Source organism: Podarcis gaigeae (genome assembly GCF_964106915.1).
Source record: "Podarcis gaigeae genome assembly, chromosome: 16".
In the NCBI taxonomy this organism is placed as follows: Eukaryota; Metazoa; Chordata; class Lepidosauria; order Squamata; family Lacertidae; genus Podarcis; species Podarcis gaigeae.
The window spans coordinates 29,547,816-29,574,248 of record NC_139693.1 but is presented as its reverse complement, the minus strand read 5'-3'; the positions used below and the strand labels follow the sequence as shown (position 1 = coordinate 29,574,248).

Below are 26,433 nucleotides of genomic sequence, written 5' to 3'. Positions count from 1 at the left end.
GTGAGCACTGAAGAAATATTAAATTCTGATTTAATTCCTTTATAATTCTTATGGGAAAATAGGAAGCTCCCTTACACAGAGTCAGACCATTTGATCCCTGAAGCTCAGAACTGTATACTGTACACTGGCAGCTGCTCCCCAGTTTTCCAGACAGAAATCTCTTCCAGCCTGGGATACCAGGGATTGAACCTGGAACCTTCATCATTTAGAATCACTCATTTAGAACTCATCATTTAGAATCACTCTCCTTTTTGAATCGCTCTCCTTTTTTAGTTGAGGTGACCAGAACTGTACACGGTATTAATATGTTCATTCGTAATAGCCCCCTTTGCATCTTAATCACTTGTGGCTCCCTAATCCACCCCGTGCCATCTTTAGCATTCCTTTGGCACTGGGATAGCACATGAGTTGGTAGAGCATGAGACTCTTAATCTAAGGGTTGTGGGTTTGAGTCCTACATTGGGCAAAAGATTCCTGCATTGCAGGGGGTTGGACTAGATGACCATCTTGGTCCCTCCCAGCTCTACAGTTCTGTGATTCTAATTGCCTTTTGAGGAAGCTTATAAGCACTTGTCAGAACATGCCCATTTCTTCATCTGAGACTTTTCTCCAGGTTACCCAACTTTATTTTTATTTGTTTATATTATTATTATTGCGTTTATATTCCATCTTTCTTTCAGTGTGGCCCAAATCCTCCCTCTTCCCTTTTCCCTTTCACAACAACCCTGTGAGGTAGGATAGGTGGAGATACAGAGGTTGGCTCAGGGTCACCAGTGAGCTTTATGGCCCAAGTGAGGATTTGAACCCCATTTTCCGAGGTCCAAGTCTGATGCTCTAACCACTGTACTGCACTGGCTTTCCCAGAGTTTTAAGTGAGGATCTACTATGAACAGGGCTATTTTTTGGGTGGTGGAGCTCTAATTGCAGAATATCCGATCCAGAAATATTTCTTTGTGGTCATTGCTTAGGTCAGGAATGGGGCATGTTGTTGAACTCCATGTTGTTGGGAATTGTCGTTCAACAGAACATGCATGGCCCACGGGGTCCCCATCCCAGGATTTAGGTAAAACTGCATTGCTGGCTTATCATTGTGCTCTTCTGCTGATATTTAATTCACATTTACTTAATCGCCACATTACTTTTTTTCTCCCCCCAGCTTATCTTTGCAGCCATTTGAATATCCTGTATGCACACTGGAAGGCACCATCTTTGACTTGCTGTAAGTTCCTACTTTTTCAGTGGTCTCCCTCTCTTCCCCCTTCCTCCCATTAGTATATCTCTTCTCTCCTTGAAGGAAAATTGAGCAAATCTGCCATCTAGGATGCACAGTTCTTATCGTCACAAGTTGCTAATAGGTGGGGAGAATAATGTATGTCCTGAAAGACGTACATTGGCTCCCAGTACGTTTCCGAGCACAATTCAAAGTGTTGGTGGTGACCTTTAAAGCCCTAAACGGCCTCAGTCCAGTATATCTGAAGGAGCGTCTCCACCCCTATCGTTCAGCCCAGACACTGAGGTCCAGCGCCGAGGGCCTTTTGGCAGTTCCCTCACTGCGAGGTTACAGGGAACCAGACAGAGGGCATTCTCGATAGTGGCACCTATGGAATGCCCTCCCATCAGATGTCAAGGAAATAAACAACTACAGTGGTACCTGTAGTCACATACGCTTCAGGTTACAGACTCTGCTAACCCAGTAATAGTACCTCAGGTTAAGAACTTTGCTTCAGGATGAGAACAGAAATCATGCTCCGGTGGCGCAGCAGCAGCAGGAGGCCCCATTAGCTAAAGTGGTGCTTCAGGTTAAGAACAATGTCAGGTGAAGAACAGACCTCTGGAACGAATTAAGTACTTAACCCGAGGTACCACTGTATCTGACTTTTAGAAGACATCTGAAGGGAAGTTTTTGATGTTTGATGTTTTAACGCTAATAATAATAATAATTCTATCGGGAGCTTCCCAGAGTGGCTGGGGAAAGCCAGCCAGATGGTTGGGGTATAAATTATTATTATTATTATTATTATTATTATTATTATTATTATTATTTTATATATTTAAAGTGAGCTCATATCCAAGGTGCTATTTAAGTTGGTGGCTTCTCAGCTCACTTTCCTAAGCCCCTAGGCTACACCAGAACACATGTGACTTTTTGGGAGGAACCAGGCATTTCTGATTTTGTATCTGAACCTCTGCATCTTTTTTGTTCTTGTTTTAGGAATATCGTTCCCTGGATAAAGAAGTATGGGACGAATCCAAGCACAGGAGAGGTAGGTTTTCTTGGATGGGGGGTGGTGGGGGCTGTGTTCTTCTAGAAGCTGATGGCAGCCCAGCTCCCACGAGCCCCAGCCAACGTAGCAAGCAGCTGGGAAGAAGGGGATTGTAGCCCATCAGCAGGACTGCTGCCGAGCCTCCGTCCAGCTTTCACATTTACTCTTGATTTGGTGTACTCTGCTTTTTCTAAAATTAATTTTTTGTTTGCCCATTTAGCCAGGAAAGGAAATAGAATAAATAAAATTAATGAAGAAATAAAAGAGAGAGAAAAGCAAATTATAATACACAGATAACACTAGTAATAACAGTAGAACAATCTGCTCACTTTGGGGATACAGTGACCATCAGTACACGAGTAAATTAAAAAATTAATGTAGGCCCTGCAGATGTTCAAATAGGTATCCACATGTAAATTATGCATATATGAAATTCATTTAAACGTTGCCAGGGCTGTGACGTCCTTAGACCAGAGGTTTTCAACCTTTTTGAGTACATGGCTCCCTTAACAAACTACATTCTTTCTGTGGCACCCCTGTGCGGCTCAGGAGCGCAGTTATGCCACCCTTTGCCTGTAGAGCTGGCAGCCCCTCACCCTTTTTTCAACACCCTCCCTTGCGGAGTGTTCCCCTCAGTCTCCTCTCTCGCCCCTCTGCTTGGGAGTCTTCTGGGCAGCCACTGCTGCTGCCCCTGGTCTCTGAGCTGCCCCCACCCTGCCCTAAAGAGAGGTGCCTCTCAGAGGCGCCATTTGACCATGGAGGTTATAGCCAGGGCTGCTGCAATAAACAGCTGTGCAAGCCATTGGGAGGCAGAGACAAAGGGCTTCGGAGGGGAAGGAAGGAAGGAAGGAAGGAAGGAAGGAAGGAAGGAAGGAAGGAAGGGGGACAGAGGCCAGTGTTGCCCATGGCATCCCTGACCGTCATTCAAGGCACCCCAGGGTGCCATGGCACACTGGTTGAAAACCACTGCCGTAGACCATTGTGTAATAGACAATGGGTATTTATCCTTCCAGGCTTCAAGTATAAATCTCTTTGCCAAAATAAGAACTCTCAAAATCCACTTTTGTTGTCTTCCCATTAATCCAGGGGTCAGCAAACTTTTTGAGCAGGGGGCCGGTCCACTGTTCCTCAGACCTTATGGGGGCCGGATTATTTTTTTGGGGGGGGGGAATGAGTGAATTCCTGTGCCCCACAAATAACCCAGAGATGCATTTTAAATAAAAAGCACACATTCTACTCATGTAAAAACACGCTGATTCCTGGACCGTCCACGGGCCGATTTTAGAAGGCGATTGGGCCAGATCCGGCCCCTGGGCCTTAGTTTGCCTACCCATGCATTAATCCCTAGATTCAGCCCGCTCTGCATTTAATCTTGATTCTGATTTGAAAGTTATGTGTGCGTGTGCTATCCTGACTTCTGAGAGCATGCACCATGCTTCTTGGATGTGGCTTGCATGCCAGTTTGAAATTGGCCACGTGGTCCTCCTAGATTTAAAGAAAAGCACAAAGAGATGCAAAGCATCTGCTTTGCGTGCAGAAACCCCAGGTTCATTCCCCAGCATCTCTAGGTAGGACTGGGAAAGTCTCCTTTCCAAAGCCCCAGTAAGCTTCTGCCAGTCAGCTAAGGTTTTGTATATGGGAAAAACTATCTGACTGATATGCACCTTAATTCATTCCTTGAGTTTCTCTAGAAGGTATATTCGACACAAAAAACAACGACAATTTGTTGTTGACAAAGGGCTGCTGGACATATAAAGGGCCCCATTACCTTCAGTAGCTTAGGGCCGCATCAAACCTAAATCCGGCCCTGCCTTTTCGTTTATTGATGAAGTCATTCCAAAGGTCTTGCCTTCAATTTCTTTGTTAACTTGAGCCTCGTTTTAAGTTTAACTTATTTCACATATTTATATTCCTGTGTGGATTGTTGCTTTCTCCCCTTGGTTGCTGCTGCCTGAATTAACCCTTCTGGAAAACTTTTTGCGCTCCTGGGATTAAAGCGGTTATCTCTTGCCTAAATTGAGGCTAGTAGTGCCGACAGCATCTGAACAGAACGAACTTTTATTTGCTGTGGGTTGCAATTATTCCGTGCTTCACAGTCAAACCCAAGCTCAACCTTTTGTGCCTGTTTTCAGGACAGTCCAGAAATATGTGACTTTTATTATGAGGATGTCTTGTTGGAATCTGCAGAGATTTCTTTTAAGCACTAGGTGGCAGCTGTGATATGAGTGTGAAAGGTTTGGCTCCCCAAAATCTTTTTGTACCAGGGTTTTCGTCTCTTGTAGAGATGTGCACATGGCGCTCTTCTCTGTAACTTATACCCGCCTCCCAAGGTGTGCTTTTGGAATTATTTGGGCCTAGAAGCGATCTGTGAGCAGGAGTGTGATCCTGTGCATGCTTAGAATCATTGGGTTGTACCCAACGAAGTTCTACTCAAGACTAGACTCATTGAAATTAATGAACCTAAGTTAGCCGTCCCCGTTCACTTTAGCAGGTCTACTCTGGAGTAGCAATGAAATTTTGTATGAAATTTTGCACAGGGTGGAGAAAGCGGAGAAGAGAAAAGTCCCCCCCCCTCTCATAACGCTATAACTTGTGAGCATCTGATGAAGCTAAACATTAAGAGGATTCAGGGTAGACGAAAGAAAGTGCTTCTTCGCACAATGTGGAGTCAGTGGCGTAGCGTGGGGGGTGCAGGGGGGGCCGGCCACACCGGGCGCAACATCTGGGGGTTCGGGTTAGGGGGCGCAAATCCACGGGTTAGGGGGTGCAAATCCATGGGTTAGGGGGTGCAAATTACTTGCCTTGCCCCGGGTGCTGACAACCCACGCTACGCCACTGTGTGGAGTTAAACTGTGACACTCGCTCCCATAGAAGGCAGTGATGGCCACTGACTTGCAAGGCTTTAAAAGAGGTCTGGACAAATTCATGGAGGAGAAAGGCTGTCAGCTGCTATGAATCACGATGGCTGTGTTTTACCTCCACTGCCAGGGGCAGTAATGCTTCTGAATCCCAGTTGTAAGAAACCATAGGAGGGGACTCCTTGTCAGGCATAAGGTTGCTCACCGCAGACTTTAAGGCTGCCTGTTGTTCTTCTGCAGCTGTGGGACCTAATATGACCTGTGGCCAGAGCTTCCCCATAAAGAAACACAAGGTTTTTTTTAATGTATTTGGTTTCTGTGAGACGTAATTCCCACTGGGGTGGTAAACCTGTATCTTCAGCCTGTTATTATTATTATTATTAGTAGTAGTAGTAGTACCCCGCCCATCTGGCTCGGTTTCCCCAGCCACTCTGGGCAACTTCCAACAGAATATTAAAATACAATACAGTGGTACCTTGGGTTACATACGCTTCAGGTTACAGACTTAACCCGCTAACCCAGAAATAGTGCTTCAGGTTAAGAACTTTGCTTCAGGATGAGAACAGAAATTGTGCTCTGGCAGCGCGGCAACAGCAGGAGGCCCCATTAGCTAAAGTGGTGCTTCAGGTTAAGAACAGTTTCAGGTTAAGTACGAACCTCTGGAACGAATTAAGTACTTAACCTGAGGTACCACTGTAGTCTATTAAACATTAAAAGCTTCCCTAAACAGGGCTGCCTTCAGATGTCTTCTAAAAGTTTGGTGGTAGTTGTTTTTCTTTTGACATCTGGTGGGAGGGCGTTCCACAGGGCGGGTGCCACTACCGAGAAGGCCCTCTGCCTGGTTCCCTGTAACTTGGCTTCTCACAGCGAGGGAACCGCCAGAAGGCCCTTGGAGCTGGACCTCAGTGTCCAGGCAGAACGAAGGGAGTGGAGACGCTCCTTCAGGTATACTGGACCGAGGCTGTTTAGGTCTTTAAAGGTCAGCAGCAGCACTTTGAATTGTGCTCGGAAACGTACTGGGAGGTGCAAGTTGGCCATGGAGGAATGCTCCTCCCTACAAACCCCACCCCCAATGGAGAAAATAGTACATTGGTGACAAGAGGTATTCAAATTGCTGAGCCTTACTCCTGAAGTTCCAGCTTTGTCTGCATAGGTTTCTTTTGTTCTTTTGGTATGGAAAATGTTCTGTCAGAGTGAGCCCCCAAGTACAGTCTGAAGTGATACTTCCCAGGTGCAAGGTTTATTTTTGGGGGGGGGGGTTTTCTTTTTTTTTTAATGAATATTTATTGACATTTCAAAAATAATACATTATAAAAAACAAAAAGAAAGAATAACAAAAATACAAAATAAAAACAATTAAAAACACATAAAATTTCCATTTACTTATTTTCTTTTAACTTATTTCCCAGACCTCCTCTCACCTCCCCTTTTTGTATTCCAATTCAAATTTTTAGCTCAGCAAATCCCCACCATTAGTTATTATTTATTTCTAAAACCCTGATTTTCATAGTCTCTTAAAGCATTACAGCTGGAAACCACTTAATTTCTATCCAACATCATTCTAACATTCATTAATTTTACAATATTTCTGTAAATAGTCCTTAAATTTCTTCCAATCTTCTTCCACCGACTCTTTTCCCTGGTCTCACCTAGGTGCAAGGTTTAACACCACAGTGCAATCTGGGCTGAAGGGTGCAAGGTGGCGCTGCAACAACAATATGCCATGTTTAGTTGAAATTGAGAATTATTTCCAGCTCCGTGGCAGCGGATGAATCAGTTGCTGTGTTTGTTCTCACAGTCACAACTCAGCTCAATAAGTCTAGGTAATAATGAGCCTCTTCTCCAAGCACATAGTCCCTTTGTGGCACTAACAGTTGAGGAATCCCTCTAATTAACCACTGTTTCATGATTATGAACTGTAACACTGTCCATGATCAAACAGGTTAAGTGTTACTTTAGCAGGGGGCTTCTTCGTAAACTTTATATGCTCTGCAGTGATAGGTTCTGAATGCCTGTTGTCTGCCTTGTTTTTCTCCTCCAAAAGAAGCTGCGGAGGCCTTAATAGCTGATGGGTATTCTGGAAGGAGCAGGCAAAAATCTGCGCCTTTTCTATGATGTGTTAATCCAGCATCCACCAACCTGGTACCCTCTTGGACTACAACTCCCATCAGCCCCAGCAAGCTGAAGTTGTACTCTGAAACATCTGGACGGGGCCAGGTTGGCAAATGCAGTGTTAATAATAATAATAATATGCTTATAACTCTTCCTGAAATGTAGCCTGGGATGACTAAACCTTCCCCAAGTGCATTAGAGAGTTATTTTCATGCCTTCCTTCCCACTCACTCCCATACTTGTTTTTCTGTTAGGCTTTTCCCATTGTCATCTCCTGCAGATGGGAGTGTGCGGTGCTGCCGCTGTCCATTTAGGGGAGAAACAGTATTAATTGACCTTTGCAACATCCTCCCCGGCTTCCACAGAGTTGTTCCAAGGGATAATGTCATATCCCTTACCTGGATTGTTAGGCTTTGATACCGGCACTATGGTTACAGTTCAAGAGAAATTAACACTGTGGTGTGTCTTGTGATTTCTCTATTTTTCTTGCCCAGCTGCAGAACATGCACAGCTCAGTAGATCTGGCTGACTTGGACTTTAGACTTGGCCCCTTTAGCTACTGTTTTTAGATAACTTGCAGGTGGGCTTGCTTTGGCTTATGTCGCTGGTGGCAGTTGGGAATGGATCTGTGGATTTCATTAAAGCAGGCATAGCTAACATTGTGTCCAGTGGATGTTGTTGGACTCCAACTCCTATCATCCCTGACCATTGGATGCTCTAATACAGGCATAGGCAAACTCGGCCCTCCAGATGTTTTGGGATTACAATTCCCATCACCCCTGACCACTAGGGATGATGGGAGTTGTAGTCCCAAAACACCTGGAGGGCCAAGATTGCCTATGCCTGCTCTAATGGGACTGATGGGAGTTGTGATGCAGCACAGCTTGCCTTTAGGGGCCCTGTAAATCTTCTGTTTCTCCTACAATTTGCACACTGCTGTGAGCCAACTCCACTCCAACTGGGTTTGGAAGGGGTATTTCCTCGTATGGCTTTAATTTGTTGTTTTTTTTGTTGGTGGCGGCCACATCTATCTGTCCCGAGAGACAAAGAAGTGCGCCTCCATGGGTGAAGTCAAACCACTGTGCTAGCAGCACTGAAGTGACCTCTTTGGAGCGCAAGGCTGGGCAGTGTGTCTGGAGGTCCTGGGCTGCCCGGACAACAATGCTCCCTTCTTGGTCTCGCTGATGTGGACCGAAGAAAAGCAGAGCAATACATCTGGCACCAGATTGGCTGCAGGAGCTGACAGAAGGAGGCGCACGAGACACCATCCAACCGTCTTAGGGACCCTACTCCAGATTAGTGTAAGGGTTTGCTCCTTAGCCTTTTCTTCTCTCGGAAGATATCCTGCGAGTCAGTGAAGGATTGCTCGACTATTAACTCTTCGTTCTAGTTATTGGGGAATGGCGATCTTTAAAAAATCTGTTTTGTTTTCCACGCCACCCAGAGAACTGCTGTTGTGGTGTGTTGTATCTTGAGGTGAATGCTATTCCACAGAACAGGGGCAGCCACACTAAAAGCCCTGCTCTAAGTTGCTGCAGAGTGGGCTTCTGAGATTTAGAAATTTCCGGCAGATCATAGGGCTCTATTAAGGGATAAGGCCGTCTCTCAAGTAACCTGGTCCTGAACTGTACAGGGCTTTGTATTTTGGTACCAACCCATTGAACTTGGCTTGGTAGATGATTGACATTTAGAACTTGCACCTTGAGCTATATTGGCGTCTAGTGCTGATGAGTACAGACAGGTGCATATTTTTGGTGATGTATACTTTATTTTTATCCTGCCCCTCTTCCAAGGCGCATAGGCCGGAGCACTTCCTCTTCCCCTTTTTATCCTCACAACAAACAACTGTGTAAGGCAGTTTTGGCTGTAAAGTAGATGTCAGCCCAAGAACATCATGGCTGACTGGGGATTTGAACTTGGGTCTCCCTGAATCTAGTCTGCCACTCCAACCACAATGGTGCATTGGCTTAAACATGAGAATAGGTGGGTGATACGTTGGTTGGGGAACGGCTATTACAGTGGTACCTCAGGTTACATACACTTCAGGTTACATACGCTTCAGGTTACAGACTCCGCTAACCGAGAAATAGTACCTCAGGTTGAGAACTTTGCTTCAGAATGAGAACAGAAATAGTGCGGCAGTGGCACAGCGGCAGCAGGAAGCCCCATTAGCTAAAGTGGTGCTTCAGGTTAAGAACAGTTTCAGGTTAAGGACGGACCTCCGGGACGAATTAAGTACTTAACCCGAGGTACCACTGTAGATCAGTAGTAAGAGAATCTGTATGCTGAAGGTTCCAGGTTCCATCCCTGGCATGTCCAGGCAGGGCAGGAAGAGAGACCCCTTGCCTCAATCCCTGGAGAGCTTCTGCCAATCAGTGTAGACCAGTGTTTCCCAACCTTGGGCCTCCAGCTGTTTTTGGACTACAACTCCCATCATCCCTAGCTAGCAAGACCAGTGGTCAGTGTAGACAATGCTTAAGCAGTTGGACTAATGGTATGACTCTGTATAAGGCTCAGTTGATAAGAGAATGGTGCTGATAATGCCAAGGTTGCAGGTTCGATCCCTGTTTGGGATAGCTGCATATTCCTGCATTGCAGAGGGTCGGACTAGATGATCCTCGGGGTCTCTTCCAACTCAACAATTCTATTATTCTAACTTCCCATGTTTTTGTGCCTTGAGGGAAGGGCTGCAGCTCAGTGGTAGAGCATCTGCTTTGCACACAGAAGGTCCCAGGTTCAGTGCATGGCAGTGGAATCTCCAGGGCATGAACTGCCAGCTGAAATCCAGGGAGCTGCTGCAAGTAAGTGCAGACAATACTGAGCTAGGTGGCTCAGTGGTCTGACTTGATATCAGGCAACTTCCTATGTTGGTTTGTTATTACGCAGTTCTGTGGGTTAAACCACAGAGCCTAGGACTTGCCGATCAGAAGGTCGGCAGTTCCAATTCCCCCAACTGGGTGAGCTCCTGCTGCTCAGTCCCTGCTCCTGCCAACCTAGTAGTTTGAAAGCACACCAGTGCAAGTAGATAAATAGGTACTGCTCTGGCGGGAGGGTAAACGGCATTTCCGTGCACTGCTCTGGTTTGCCAGAAGCGGCTTAGTCATGCTGGCCACATGACCCAGAAGCTGTACGCCAGCTCCCTCGGCCAATAAAGTGAGATGAGCACCGCAACCCCAGAGTCAGCCACGACTGGACCTAATGGTCAGGGGTCCCTTTACCTTTTACCTGAAAGGCAGGAGATGGGACTTCTGTGCCGGCTGCAGCTCCCAAGCTGCCTTCAAGGGGAGCCCCTTACCCCCCTTTAACGGTTATGCATGGGCTGCCCCCTTATCTGTGTGGGGTGCCCGGTGGATGGAAGAGACCTCCTTTTCTCTCAGTGCCTGGTGCAGCCTTTTGATGTCGTTGGCTACAAATCCTTTTAATGCAGCATGGCACCCTACGTGCGTGACAAATGGCCGTGTGAGAATTTGTCGGCTGGCTCATCCATCACGCACTTGTCCGTGGCAGAAGGGCAATCAATTTCAGCCGTTCGGCTTGTTTCATCTTTGGTCTGCCCTGGTGCCCCACTAACCTACACAGTCAAAGAGCTCCTGCTTTTGTGTGATGGCGGCAGCCGGGAGGGGCGGGAGAGGCTGCCCTCCTCAGTCCTGGGAGGGGTGAGCCATGTCAGCTGGCAGACGGGAAGAGAGAGAAAGCTCAGTGCGGAGGCTTGCTCCTAATTGCCGGAAAGGAGGCTGCCTTGCCAAAAGTCTCTTGGCTGGTGTGTGTGTGTTTTTTTTGGGGGGGGGATAAAAGGCAGCACCCGTACCCCAAGCATCAGCCGTATGACGTGCCGTGATGTTGATTTCTGTTTTATCTAAATAAATGGTGCGGTAAACCCATTCAAAATTAACTTTTAAAAAGAAGAAACGCATGTCAAACTGGGTGCACATTAATTGAAATTCTGCGTCATGATAACCCGGATTCTGCAACATGAAGCGGTGCTGCCAGCTTCATGCATGATTGGCTTGCCTTCCATTTCCTGGAAAAAGATGGAAATGATCACTGGATAGCATTGTTTCACTAATATTCTCACGCACTTCCTGGACCGTCAGGCTTTGTAAACCTTTGCATTTATTTGGCTGGCTTCCACGGGCCGCAATGCCCCTGTAGTTTTACCAGCAGCTGTATTATCCATGCCGCTGACAACAAATTACGCTGAATTTTATTTTTTTACAGATGGCTCCGAGTCACAGGATCGTGTGGGAGTAGCATGAGTCCATATGGACCGCGCTGTTGCAAGGAAGTTCTTGTCTGAATCATCGCTGTTTACTGCAAGAACCTCTTTGCAATCTTTTCATTACTTTTATGAGCGTGGAACAATCTGTTGATTATATCCTGGCTCCCAGAGCTTTAGAATCGTTTGGGTTCAACATGACCTAGTTGCTTTCTGTTCCTTTTCCCCTGTTGGAGACGGAAAGAAGGAACACTGAGCAAGCTCCTCCTCCTTCATCCTCCACTCTGACTATATTCAAGTTAATTCTTGAATATAGGGCTACCTTTGAAGGTGACCCGGAAACTACAACTAATCCAGAACGCGGCAGCCAGACTGGTAACTGGGAGTGGCCGCCGAGACCATATAACACCGGTCTTGAAAGACCTACATTGGCTCCCAGTACGTTTCCGAGCACAATTCAAAGTGTTGGTGCTGACCTTTAAAGCCCTAAACGGCCTCGGTCCAGTATATCTTCTACCCGGACACTGAGGTCCAGCACTGAGGACCTTCTGGCGGTTCCCCCACTGCAAGAAGTGAGGTGACAGGGAACCAGGCAGAGGGCCTTCTTGGTAGTGGCACCCAACCCTGTGGAATGCCCTCCTACCAGATGCCAAAGAGAACAACAACTACCAGACTTTTAGAAGACATCTGAAGGCAGCCCTCTTTAGGGAAGCTTTTAAGGATTGCTGTTTTTATTATGTTTTCAAATACAGTGGTAACTTGGGTTAAGAACTTTTAATGTTTGATGTATTACAGTATTTTAATATATATATTTTTGGAAGCCGCCCAGAGTGGCTGGGGAAGCCCAGCCAGATGTGCAGGGTATAAATAATTTTATTATTATTATTATTATTATTATTATTATTATTATTATTATTCCCTCAAGATCTCCAGGCAAGACTTCATTCTGGTTTGAATATCGTTTGTACTTTACAGTATTCCATGCCTTTTAATCAAAAAATTCCAATAACAAACAAACAAACACCTTCCCAGCATCCCTTATTTCTTATGGCAAAGCCTGAAGTGTCCTTCAGGACAACTCTTGATTCTAGAGTTCACTGGTGTTAATGCCAGAGACCACCATGAATCTTCTTCGCTTGTCTCTAGGCTGACTTCTCTCACCTAGAGCCCCTTTAACCCAAGGAAGAGTCTCAATATTTTATTCTCCCTACCAAGGTTGCAGTGGTGAGACTCTGACCTCTGTCACATTAGGAACGTAGAAACCAGTCTCAGATTACTGGTCCATCCACCTTACTATTGTCTACACTGGCTGGCAGCAGCCCTCCTGGATTTCAAACGGGGTTTTTCTCCCAGCCCTACCTGGAGATGCCAGGGATTGAATCTGGGACCTTTTGCATGCAAAGCAGATGCTCTCCTACTGAGCTAGGACCTTTCTCATTGAACACCACCATTGCAAATTAATGGGACCTAATTTACTGGCTGAACCCAGAGAAATCCCCCAAGAGACAACCTCTCTAGGCCATGCTGAAAGAAGGATTCTATGAGCTAGCTCATCGCCAGCTGATAGAATACAGCTCTTCAAATGCCAAAGCTTGAATCTGAGTGCTCTGTTAATAGCTACATTTCAAAGGAACTATTCCTATGTTCAATGTAATTATCACCTAGCTGTGATAATGCACTGCCTTTAAAATCCCTGGCCAGCTACCTGCTACCTCTGTTATGGAGTGATACTAGTAGACCTTCACATTGAGAACCTATCCCTAAATAATTATCTAATAATAAATAAATAAAATATTATTTACATCCGGCTCATCTGGCTGGGTTGCCCCAGCCACTCTGGGTGGCTTCCAACACATATAAAAACATAATAAAACATTAAACATGAGAAACTTCCCTATGCAGGGCTGCCTTCAGGTGTCTCCTTAAAGTTGCATAGCTATTTTTCTCCTTGACATCTGATGGGAGGGCGTTCCACAGGGAGGGTGCCAGTTCTGAGAAGGCCCTCTGTCTGGTTCCCTGTAGCTTCACTTCTCGCAGTGAAGGAACCACCAGAAGACTCTCGGAGCCTTCTGTAGGACCTCGTACTTTGGAGTGGTAGATCGCATTTAAAGCACTTTTATACCACTTTTAACTGTCAAGCTTTCACCCCAAAGAATACTGGGATCTGTAGTTTATTATGGGTGATGGGAATGATCAATCTGTGAGGGGGTCTTCTAACAGCTCTCAGGTCTTGGGATTGTTTTTGGGGAAAGCCTTTGGGGCAGTGGTAGATTTTAGGTAGGCAGATTTTAATGCCGAGCCTTTGACACGTGTTTTGCAGTGTTCTAGCAAAGACATCCAGTATGCCTGTCTGTGTTTCATCAAAGTAAAATGGGTGTCCTTGCAGCACCCAGTTTTCAACCCATACCTGGGAAGTTGCCTTGCATAGAATCAGACCAATGCTCCATCTAGCTTACTATTTATGTCAGGGATGAGAAACATATGGCCCTTCAGTTGTTGGACTCCAGCTGCTATGAGCCAGCATGGCCAATAGTCAAGATTGATGGGAGCTGCGGTCCAGCAACATCTGGAGAAAGACTGGCTCCCAACACCTGGATTACATGAAGATCCCATCCATCAGTTACTGAATCTCATTTGCCAGACCAAGAGAGAAATCACAGTCCGTGGGTTTTCTCCCACTTAGTTCTACTGAACGTAGACGCTTTGAGATGACTTAGTTATATCCATTAGTTTCAATGGAGTAAGATAGGCATTGGATCCAGCGCTTATGTTTTTCTAAGCCCCCCAAATGATGTCGGTGGTTATTTTAGTAGTCAAATTAATAAGACTAATTGCAGTAATAACTAGCGCGCTCTATAACCTTCCAGCGGAAATCCTTTTTGGAGTTGTCACTTTCAATCAGCTTGGCTGGCTCTCATACGAATGCCTTTGCTGCGAGGGTTGCCCTGCTCTGCTTTTCGTGCAAAGTCCTTTTAATTTGGGCCACAGCAAGCTGGAAATACAAGTTTCACTCTGGGGGTTCTTTCATTTATCTTTGGCTAGCGATTAAGACTCTGCTTTGGTTTTATTGGCAATCTGAAACCCCCCAAAAAAGAAACAAAAAAGGAAAGAAAAGTGTTTGATGATGGTGGAGGAGTTACGATAGTCTCCCCTGAAAGAAATGAAGAAGTAAAATAAAAAACTGTTTTCTAAGATTGTTATGTGAAGTAGTGATGGGCAACCAAATGTGGCCCTCCAGGACTTTTCCTGGCCCTTGGGACTCTCACAAGCTGCACCCCTCACCAGCCTTTCTCCATGTCCTCCTTGAGTACTTTTGCCTGTCTTGGAATGTGTCCTTGACCTAAGATAATTCTTCTTGCTTGCCTGGATAGAAAAGTGTATGCATGTGTGTGGAGCATCCTCTGGATGAATGAATTTTGGAACGCAGCCTACTGTGCAAAGGTGAGAGTCACATCTTTTGCCTCTGGCCTTACCCATCAATGGAATGCGGCCCCCAGATGATCCCTCAAGCGAGAGAACGTGGCGCTCTGGCCAAAACACATTCCCCATCCGTTACATAAGATGTTAATGGAATTAAAAGAGAAAGAAGGTTAAAATGGGATGCAGGTGGCGCTGTGGGTTAAAGCCTCGGCGCCTAGGACTTGCCGATCGAAAGGTCGGCGGTTCGAATCCCTGCGGCGGGGTGCGCTCCCGCTGCTCGGTCCCAGCGCCTGCCAACCTAGCAGTTCGAAAGCACCTCCGGGTGCAAGTAGATAAATAGGGACCGCTTACCAGCGGGAAGGTAAACGGCGTTTCCGTGTGCGGCTGTGGCTCGCCAGATGCAGCTTTGTCACGCTGGCCACGTGACCCGGAAGTGTCTCCGGACAGCGCTGGCCCCTGGCCTCTTAAGTGAGATGGGCGCACAACCCCAGAGTCTGGCAAGACTGGCCCGTACGGGCAGGGGTACCTTTACCTTTACCTTTACTGTCAAATATTGGAACTGGGTGTGTTCCATCTTGTATGGACTGCTTACATTCAGTTTTTACTGATATGCTAGCCTTAATCATTTAGAGTGCAAAGGGGAAGGTTGGAGATGCATGCTTCCTAATGGTTTGGTGCTTTTGTCTTGGTCTGGTGTGTTTATATCCAATGAAGAAGTGTTCTCATTGCACAGTCTAAAAATAAAGACCATGAAATCAAGATCATTTTAACGGGGCACCTAAAGGACATCTGATTTGATGCCAGCTGAACTGTTAAAGGAAGGAAGGAGGTTCCATAGCAGAGGTGCCACCACTGAAAAGGCTCTTTGTAGTAGCCCTGTACCTGTCCTCCAGAAATTGGGAAGTACCTAGAAAGGTCCTCTAGTATTGCACTTAATAACAGACTTGATATAGGACCAAGCTAGATGTGAATGTCCTACATTCCATTTAGCATAGGAACATATGGAACTGTCTTCTACCAAGTCCAACAAGTACACTGCTGCCCACATTGCCTGAGACCAGGCCTCCAAGGTTTCGGGCAGGGAGTCTTTCGCAGCCCTATCAGGAAATGTCAGTGGTTGAACCTGGAACCTTCTGCTGACAAAGCAGCTGTTCTTCCACTGAGCCATGACCCTCCCCAAACAGAAGAACGCTGCTTTTTACCAGGATTCAAAATTAGCCAGGCGCTGAGCACATTTTGCGACTGGCAGCCGGCCTTTTGTGAATGGATGGAGCCACACTTGGCACCTAGCCACCTGCCTGGCACCTAGCCACCTGCCTGGCTGCAGTCAGCTGGTCTGCCAGGCATAGTGGCAGCAAAAGATGCACCCTTTTTTTTTACTGCCGCACTGCTGGGTGAATCAGGTGTTTGGCAGGGTAGAGCAGTAGCAAAAGACACATAATTTGCTGCTGCGCTACCCTGCAGACACCCTGGTAGCGGGGCAGCAAAAGAAAGAAAGAAAAAGATGCCTCAACATTTTGTTTTGGCACCCACAACCTTTGTCCCAGGAGCCACGTGGCTCTTAGTATCCCTATCCCAGTTTCTAACACTGCTTTTTACGGAGTCAGCCTGTTTGTCCATCTAGCTCAGCACTGTCTCCACTGACTGGCAGTGAATCTCCAGGGGTTTAGAGAACTTTCTCAGCTCTCTGGAGATAGCTAGGGATTGAACCTGAGACCTTCTGCGTGCAAATCAAATGCCATGCCACTGACCAACAGCATGCATTTTTAAAGTGATAATACATACATACATTTTGCTGTTTTTGTTTAGTCGCTTAGTCGTGTCCGACTCTTCGTGACCCCCTGGACCAGAGCACGCCAGGCACTTCTGTCTTCCGCGGCCTCCCACAGTTTGGTCAAACTCATGCTGGTAGCTTCGAGAACACTGTCCAACCATCTCGTCCTCTGTCATCCCCTTCTCCTTGTGCCCTCCATCTTTCCCAACATCAGGGTCTTTTCCAGGGAGTCTTCTCTTCTCATGAGGTGGCCAAAGTATTGGAGCCTCAGCTTCAGAATCTGTCCTTCCAGTGAGCACTCAGGGCTGATTTCCTTAAGAATGGATAGGTTTGATCTTCTTGCAGTCCATGGGACTCTCAAGAGTCTCCTCCAGCACCATAATGCAAAAGCATTAATTCTTCGGCGATTAGCCTTCTTTATGGTCCAGCTCTCACTTCCATACATCACTACTGGGAAAACCATAGCTTTTACTATACGGACCTTACATACATACATACATACATACATACATACATACATCATTTTATCCCCCCCCCCCTTTTATGAAGATTACACACTCTGAGACCCCACAGCTAATTCTCCCCTGGCCTCCTCACTGGCCCAAGTAGGACTAATTCAGCCAGCCAACCCTGGAGACTGTCTAATGCTTATTGGATGGATTTCCCCCAAATTGATTTTTGAACTTTGAATTTTATTGTTATTCATGCTTTTATACTGTATTTTATGCTGCTTCTAGGTTGTATTATAATTAAGTGTTTTAAATTTGTTGTTAGCCGCCCTGAGCCCTGTTTTCTGAACCGGGAAGGGCGGGGTATAAATAAAAAATTATTTATTTATATTTATTTATGCCGCCTTTTCATAGCTAAAGCCATGCTCAAGGTGGCTTACAGCAGGAAACAAATTACATAGTTAACAAATATAACTGTAATAGTAAAAAACAATAAATGAAACACTCAAAAAAGTACACAGCCAAATCAAACAATTTCCACATAAATCATAGCAAGATTTAAAAATAAGGATACAAAAAATTATTGGTAACAGCAACAGTCCCCCTTACATCAACCTTCCCTAAACAGTACTCTAACCCAAGACCACCACACATTCCTCACCATGACCATGCAAGATTTTTTCTTTTAAAGAGCATTTTCTTTGAAGAAAGTGCAGTCCCTTTTTATTATTATTCTTTATTCTTTATTAAATTTCTATACTAATTCTCTGTCTGAGGACCTCATGGCGGTTTGCAACATAAAAACTCAAAAATACATATCAAAATAAAAAAACAATAACAGTAACACACACCCAACACAACTTTGTTTGGGTTTGCTCTTTTAAGAGGGGGACAATTGGGTTTTGTTCATAAAGCAAGTATCTCCCATAATGTTAACCTAATAGGTGTTGAGGACCTCATTTTCATTGGTTTCCTGGTGTGATTTGCCTCTGAGGTCTCAATGCAGTTTTGCACCCCACCCTACCCCTCAATTCAGTGTTAGAGACTCAGATATATAAATTGGGTGTCAAATGGCATCTTAATTCTAGGCTGTGGTTGCCGCAGCGCAATGTCTGTTCGCCAGGGTGACCCTCAGGGTCCTTTCCAATGCTACAATTCTACGATTCTATGATCTCAACTCCCATCGCTTGATTGTACTTTACTCTTACAACAGTTCACTCGTCTCGGTATGCAAGAAAGAGAAACACAGTAGAAATGGAAATGATATTAACTATGGACTAAAGCAGAGGTTTTTAAACTGTGGCTACCAACCTGGTGCCCAGAAATCTCCACGTGGTTGCAGTTGGACCCAACGCCAGTAGCAAAATGTACCTGGCGTGTTTCGAATTTCGAACACTTGCCCCCATTGCTATTTTCATTTGTGGCGGGGGGTGCTGTTGGTGCCAACTGCAACTTTAATCTTGAACCCAAGTAAAAGGTGCATCGCAGCTATGCTGGGTGCAGAAAATAAAAAAAATTCCCTTACAGAGGCCTGATGTGGATTTGGAGAGGGCTGTTTCCGGTTTACTTTAAAGAATCTAATTAATAAATAAATAAGGCATGTAATTGTGTGGATGGTGTCATGTCCAGGACGCCCGTTCAATTCAGCAGCACATCTTGGGCGTATGGTTTTCTCTCTGTATCTGTGTGGTGGCGAGAGCATCTGCGCTGCGCTCTGAGTCACTTAATGCCATGGTTACTTTCTTCGTTTCACTTAGGGGTCAGTGCCAGGGACGATGATTAACCGCTATGTTTGTTTACCCCCTGCAGAAGCTGGAGGCCAAATCTCTCATCAAACTGAACTTTGCTAAAAACAGCAATGGTGAGTCGGCACTCTTGAGTCTTTTGAAAGCTTTCCCCCTCCCCCTTCTATTTAAAGGAGCTGGAAATGTGAAAAGATGCCGCACAGAATGCAGAGTGACACAGACCATTGCCCAGATGGGTTATGCAATCTGAAGTTGACTCTCTCTCTCTCTCTCTCTCTCTCTCTCTCTCTCTCTCTCTCTCTCTCTTTCTTCCTTGCATAGGCCCCATTTGCTTATGCACTTTAAACAGTCATGACTTCCCGCAAAGAATCCTGGGAGGTGTAGTTTGTCCAATGTGCTGAGAGTTGTTAGGAGACCCTCCTATTCCCCCCACAGAGGAGCTGCAGTTCCCAGAATTCCCTGGGGATAGGGATTGATTGTTAGACCACTCCAAGAACTGCAAAAGAACTTGGATTGATATGTGAATGTATTTCTGCTTTGTGGTGCACACATACCATTAGGTTGCAGCTGTTGCACTTGAAAAGGCCATAATTTTTTGGAATGCTGTGTGATGAGCCAGTGCAGTGTAGTGGTTAGAGTAGGACCAGAGAGACCTGAGTTCAGATCTCCACTTACCCATAAAAGCCAGTAACTCTCAGCTTCACAGGGTTGTTCTGAGGAAGAAAGGAATGGAGGAGCAACCGTTGAATTTGTTAGCCATCAGCCACTTCTGCTAGAAGGTGTTCTTATATATATGTATCTATATCTATATATCTGTCAGGCTTCGGGGAATCTGATCCCTCCCATGGTGGCAGCCAAGAAGCAGATAAACAAGAAGAGTTCTTACCAAGTACTTTATTCAGTGGGATGCGGGTGGCGCTGTGGGTTAAACCACTAAGACTAGGGCTTGCCGATCAGAAGGTCGGCGGTTCGAATCCCCATGACAGGGTGAGCTCCCGTTGCTCGGTCCCTGCTCTTGCCAACCTAGCAGTTCGAAAGCACGTCAAAGTGCAAGTAGATAAATAGGTACCGCTCCAGCGAGAAGGTAAACTGTGTTTCCGTGCGCTGCTCTGGTTCGCCAGAAGCGGCTTAGTCATGCTGGCCACTTAACCCGGAAGCTGTACGCTGGCTCCCTCAGCCTGTAAAACGAGTTGAGCGCTGCAACCCCAGAGTCGGTCATGACTGGACCTAATGGCCAGGGGTCCCTTTACCTTTACCTTTACTTTATTCAGTATTCACACAGAGAGACTAAGAAATGCAGTATCTCTTAGATAATGACATTGCTCTGAGTAAAGTCCCACCCCCATTTGTCTCTCTTATACTACCTCATCCCTGTGTTGGCTGATCTGAGCTTTCTGCCTCTGAGCTTTCTGTTCTACTACTCTCAGTGCCTGCCTGGTCCTGGGAGAGGGGGGATTAGGAATGCTTTCCAAAGACACTGAATCTGTCAGCTGTCTCTCCTCTGGAGCTGCTTCTTCCTGCTGTTCCTCTCCCAATATTTCCCAGCTTCTCCCCTCTGCAGCCTCTGAACTATGGCCTTCTGCAAACCACTGTTGTAAATTTATCCTCCTGTTCTCAGGAAGGTTCAAGAGGGACAGTCCTCACCATTCCTCCTCAATCCAGCCCCTGACAATATCTGTATCTAGCTGCAAACACACATATATAATTCTGTATATTCTTCAGAAAGTTGCTTGTAGCATCTGCTGCACATTGCACAATGCATGTAATAATTGCCGCTCGTTTCTGAACCCTCTTCCTTCTCCAAATCAGGTAAATACCACTGCCCAGTTCTCTTCACTGTGTTCACCAATAATTCTCACATAGTGGCTATCAAGACAACTGGAAACGTGTTTGCTTATGAGGTGAGTTCTCTACTGAACCAGGTTATGAAGTTACCCTGTTAGAAAATATCGGTGTCTGGATCCTTGGTTTGTTTCTTATAAAATATTGCAAGGCTGTATACAACCTTCTCTCCGCCCCACTCCCCCCACTCTGTGGAGCCTGCTGAAGCAGGTTGCATCTCACATGCTTTTACACAGAGCCAGCTGTAGGGCAGGTATGAGGAACCTCGGGCCCTCTAGCTGTTGCTGAGCTACAACTCCCATCAGCCCCAGCAAGCTTGGCCAAAGGCTAGGGATGATGGGAGTTGTAGTTCGGCAGCATCTGGAGGGCCAAAGGTTCTTCACACCTGCTCTACAGCTGGCTCCACATAAAAGGGGTATTCCCAGCAGCAGACAGTTCTGCTGCCCCAGAAGCATCTCATGGGGGGAGGACCCCAAAAAGGCCCTGGGATATGAGTCTAGGAGCTACAGAGGGGTGGGGAAGTTGGGCAGTACCAGCTTGCTGAACTACACTGGGAGGGAGACAAAGGGTGGCTTAAAAACAAGCCACTTTTGAATGATAAATGTTAATTGAATATTACCCTTAAATCCTTTCTGCTTGGTTATAATTTTTGAATCGTGCTTTGGTTCTGCCGTGCTTGCATATGTACCTGTTCCTTATTCAAAACCACGATAAGCTATAAATGACAAGCGCTTGTACTTCTGCTTGCAGCTGCCCTTTTTCCTGTCGGGAGCTTTTGGGTGCTGAGATTTCTGCTCCTTTGACGCGAATTCTTGCTACGCAGTCACCTCCTGACCCCTTTTGTTTAAATGCTCTGTGTTGATTCTGAAAATGGAACAGTGCACATTCCAGAGCACAATGGAGGCGAAGAATGCCCAGGCTTAAAAAATACCCAGCAGCATCACCTAGCAATATTCCAGCCATGACTCGGAATGGTGTGTTGCTCCTTCGTCATGCTGATCCTTGGTGTCAGAGCACCTCTCCTTGATATCACCCGATCATTAATGCACTTTGCTGTCCAAAGCATTTCTCAATCCTGATTCATGCTGTCAAGAAAACCTCGCCCAAAATCCAAGTCGTTGGTTCTTGGTGGTTCAGATGGTGCCAACACCCAGGGTGTAAAACCATCCCTATTAGGTGGGGCAGTTGTCCACCCAGCTTGAGCCAGGAGATCTCAAGCTATGCTCTGGGTGTCCTCAAGATCCCAAAGAGAAAATCTAAAGTACCACGCTGTCCATCGTGCTAAGTGCTTCTTGGGTGCCTCTTTGCATCATGCAGCTCATTGCGTGGAAGTTGGGGCAGAACTGGTGTCACATGCAATGACAGAGGCAGGGAAAACTTTTGTGGTGCTGCTCCCCATCCAATGTGTTGGCCCTTCCCTTCATGTGGCTAACATGCGACTTGGAATTGTACAGTGTACAGTGGAACCTCGGTTGTCGAACGCCTCCGTAGTCAAATGTTTCGGCTTTCGAATGCCGAAAACCCAGAAGGACCTGCTCCAGTTTTCGAACGATTTTCAGAACCAAACATGTTACGTAGCTTCCATTTTGAGTTTCCCTATTGTGTTGAGGTTTCCGTATTGAGTTTTCAGCTTTTGAACGTTTTGGAAGTCGAATGGTCTTCCAGAACAGATTACGTTCGGAAACCGAGGTTCCACTGTAATCCGCTTAAGGTTCATGAGTTTTTGAGTCCTACAAAAATATTGTTAAAACCTGGCAGTTGGGTCTGCGCCTACAGTGTTCTTAATGCTTGTGGTTACAGTATTCTTAGTGCATGGATTAACTGAACTCTAAAACATAGCATTTTAGAAGTTAGTGTTTTCATTTCCCCCTTGCACCCAAAAGAACCAGAAGAAACACTTTTCTTCTCCTTGTTTGGAGGCAGTAGTGCTCCTGAATCCCAGTTGATAGAAAACAGAGGATGGAAGAGTTCTTCTGTGTTCAGGTCCTGCTTGTTGGTTTCCCAGAGGCATCTGCTTGGCCACTGTGAGAACAGAATGCTGGACTTTGTGGGCCACTGGCCTGATCCTGCAGAACTGCTCTTATAGCTAGGCTACAGCTCCTACAATCCCTTGCTGGCTGAAGCTGATGGGAGTCCAACAATATCCACAGGGCCACAGGTTCCCTGCTGTTGCCTTATAGGCCTTATAGGATTGTAAAAGGTAAAATATTGCATTGAGCTTTTGGGACATCTTTTCTGACTTCATATGTCTTTTTCTCTGTCTCACTTTTTAAGGCAGTTGAACAGCTGAACATAAAAACGAAAACCTACAAAGATCTCTTAAGTGACGAGCCCTTTACTAGGCAAGATATTATCACGCTACAGGTAAGATACTATTATCACTGTTTTAATTAATTAAGGGTGTTTAATTAAGGGATGTAGGGGGTATTAGGGGAGGGGGATATCATCATCCTTTGGGGTAGTTTGCCCGCCTTTGGTCGCCACCCTGCACTCAGCTCTCACCTGTAGCTCCAAGAAGTTGTCACCTGCTACACCCAAGAAATGATTTTGACTGGCCAGCTAAACCAGGTGAGGGTAGTCGATGGGTCTCAAACCCTCAGTGAGACTTCCCCTGCATGGGAAGGCAGGCTCTGACAGATTGAGCAGACAGCACCAATGCACCAATAGTGGGTCCAGCCGTCCAGAAGGCAGTTTCTGCATGTGCGGTAGAGTGAAATGAGGAGCAGATGGGGCTCCAAAACCTGGGAAAGTACCCCATCTAGGAAAAGGAAAGCTCTGATCCTACACCTCTGCTGTCTTGCTGGATATCTTCGGGAGAAGAAAAGGCTAAGGAGTAAACCCTACGCAAATCCAGAGTGGGGGCCCTAAGATGTTGGAATGGCACCTTGTATTCCTCCATCTGGCAACACCTGCAGCCAAGCATATTGCTCTGCTTTCCTTTGGTCCAGATCAGCAAGGCTGAGAGTGTGGGGGTCTTGTCCTCTGCACAGCCCGACCCCCATACACACTGCCCAGACTTGCACCCTGCAGAGGTCACTTTGGTGCTGCCTGCACAGCGGTTTGACATCACCCCCGAGGCATAATCCCATTGTCTTTCGAGAAAGATGGATGCCAACCTGCTAAGGTTGGCCTAATGGATTTGTTATTATGTATTTTAATTATGTACTGATGTTAATAGTTCTAAACTGCTTGGAAGCAGATTTGGCGAAAAAGTTGTATATAAATTAATTGATCAACAACAATTAGCTAACTAACTGCCTAGGCAAGCTAGACGCAGAATCTGAGTTTGAGGCACATTTCGTCAAGGCAAAAGCACTCAAAGAGAGTGTGAAGCAAAGCCTGTGAAGAGTGTGGCTAGGGAGGGGTTGTGGCCTGGGGAGAGTTTCAAGGGCCACATAAAGAGTTGTGGGGGGCCACATACGGGCCCTGGGGCTGAGGTCCACCATTCCTGATCTTCTACATCTCTTATCAAAAACTGTGGAAGTAATAAAACATGATTTGGAAAAGAGCAAGCTGCAGAATAATCTTTTGCATGCAGCTTCTATGCCCGTCTGTGTTCTGTGCAATGAAAATCCATTTTCTTCAGCTGCCGCCCAGCTCTTAAAGGAGAAAACAAAGGGAAATAATTTACAAGCGTGCAGAAAGGGGAAAGAAAGGAAGCCAGTGGGCTGCCGGTTGGGTGCCGGCCTGCACTGCTTGACTTCGAAAATGTCTTTTGGTTTTACTGCCAGCCGTAAAACTAAAGATTTATTCACCAGTGAAAGCAAACAATTTCAGGGATGAATGAAAGACATAATTATGTTATTTAATGAGAGGCAGAGCAGTTGGCGCTCTCTGGTGAGTTAGTGGTGATGGAATATTGGGTGGTTTCTTATCTAAAGTCACAATGCTGCATTCATCTTGACTTTCCCCATTTGCATTCATATCGGCAGACAGTTCTCCCAGCGTTGCTTTGGGACTTGAGGCCATACTCTGTCCTCCTTACTACCCTGTTAAGATATATGCCTCTAGAAAATCATCAAATCATTTTGGAACCCCCCCCCCCTTGGCTTCAAGTTTCATCACACTCAAATAGAGCACCCTAGCATGAAGAGTTTCATTTAAAGCTGTTGCTGGAGAAAATGCAACACCCTCCCCCCGCAATGGCATAAATATGGTTGGATTATCAGCTTCCTGGCTTGACGTTTCAAGATGGCTTGGCCTTCACATATTTTTGCATTGTGTTTCCTTTTTTTTTTAGGATCCAACCAATTTGGACAAATTTAACGTCTCTGGCTTTTTCCATGTGAAGAACAACTTGAAAGTGACCGATCCAGGTAAGAACGGTTGTCAGGAGGCCTGGAGGCCGCGAAAGAAGCAAAGCAGAACAGCCAGTGGAAAGCAGACTGAGCCATTGTCACATCAAAATGCGGTGGGACAGCCTAATGGGGCTACTTGTCCTGAAAGTGCGGTGCTGGCAGCCAGTGAGCTAACAGGCCCAGTTCTAGCAGTTAGTACAGTGGTACCTTGGTTCTTGAACTTAATCCATTCCTGGAATCTGTTTGACTTTCAAAACCGATCGAATACCAAGGCACAGCTTCCGATTGGCTGCAGGAGCTTCCAGCAGTCTATCGGAAGCTGCGTTGGATGTTTGGCTTCCGCAGAACGGAGCACTTACTTCCGGGTTTGCGGCATTTGGGAGCTGATTTGTTTGGGAGCCAAGCCATTCGAGTACCGAGGTACCACTTTACTGGTGTACAAAGCCACAAGAATCTTCACACCCAAGTGTCTAAAAAAACCCACTCCACTTTCCCCAAGATCAACCCCCTCAGCAGGGCCTGTTGATGGCACCTCTCGGTTGCAGGGAGAGGTAACTCATGGCAGGGCTTCCTTGGTAACGTTTAAATTTCTTTCCCATCCTTCACCATCAGGTTCCAGAGAAGGTCACAACAATTTGAAATTCAGTTTTGAAAATGGTTGAAACCAATTACTGTCAGAGGAGTAGGGTGAATCCTCAAAACACATACCTCAGGTGTCTAAGGCCAGGGTAACGGAATGGCATCTCTAGTGAGCTGGGCTTTCTTGCTTCCTTATTAATTTTTGGGAGCTGTTTAATGAGGCAGACAGAGTCACCTCACCAGGGAGGCCATTCCGTTACCCTGGCCTTAAGGCACCTGCTGTGGGTGCCAGAGATTGTCAGATTCGAAACACCAGCAAAAACGTGAATGCCAAGAAGCCGTTTTCCTGTTGGTGTTGTTTTGCAGATGATGAAAAAGCAAGGTCAGACCCGTCCTACTACCTGAAAAATGCAAATGTCGAGACCCGGGAGACGCTGTCGGAACTCTACAAAGAATTCAAAGGGGATGAAGTTTTGGCGGCAACAATGAGGGGTCCAGAGAAGAAGAAAGTCGATAAGCTGAATGCGGTGAGTTGCATTTGCTGATTTGTAAAGGGCCACTTCTGAATGGCTAGCGGGAAGGCATTGGTATAAAAGAGAGAGGCTGTATGCATCAGCATCAGAGAAGCAGCCTGGCTAATCAGCCGCAGATTCACTTCTCCCCAATAGCCGTTGATTGGCTGGGACCTTGGCCTCTGTGTTGGTAGTTGTGCCATCAAACTGTACATTATGCAAGACACCAGGCTCTTGTCAGAAGCTGTGGCTTTCCCCTCCCTTCCCTGCATCCTCCAGCCCTGCTTCTTGAGGCATCTGAGAGTTGTTAGGAGGCCCCCGTTCCCCTCAGGGAACTACAGTTCCCAGAGTTCCCTGGGAAGAG

At 46.1% G+C, this 26,433-nt stretch overlaps 1 protein-coding gene across 1 annotated transcript in view; it reads left to right on the top strand.

Moving 5' to 3' along the window:
• PPIL2 (peptidylprolyl isomerase like 2) overlaps window positions 1–26,433 on the top strand; it is a 77,638-nt gene that overhangs the window by 4,038 nt on the left and 47,167 nt on the right. Inside the window, exons 4-10 of the mRNA XM_083717368.1 lie at window positions 1,157–1,219; window positions 2,213–2,264; window positions 18,903–18,954; window positions 20,648–20,739; window positions 22,955–23,044; window positions 24,921–24,996; window positions 25,924–26,084. Of these exons, the coding sequence (XP_083573494.1) occupies window positions 1,157–1,219; window positions 2,213–2,264; window positions 18,903–18,954; window positions 20,648–20,739; window positions 22,955–23,044; window positions 24,921–24,996; window positions 25,924–26,084 (586 nt within the window). The remainder of the gene's footprint in view (window positions 1–1,156; window positions 1,220–2,212; window positions 2,265–18,902; window positions 18,955–20,647; window positions 20,740–22,954; window positions 23,045–24,920; window positions 24,997–25,923; window positions 26,085–26,433) is intronic.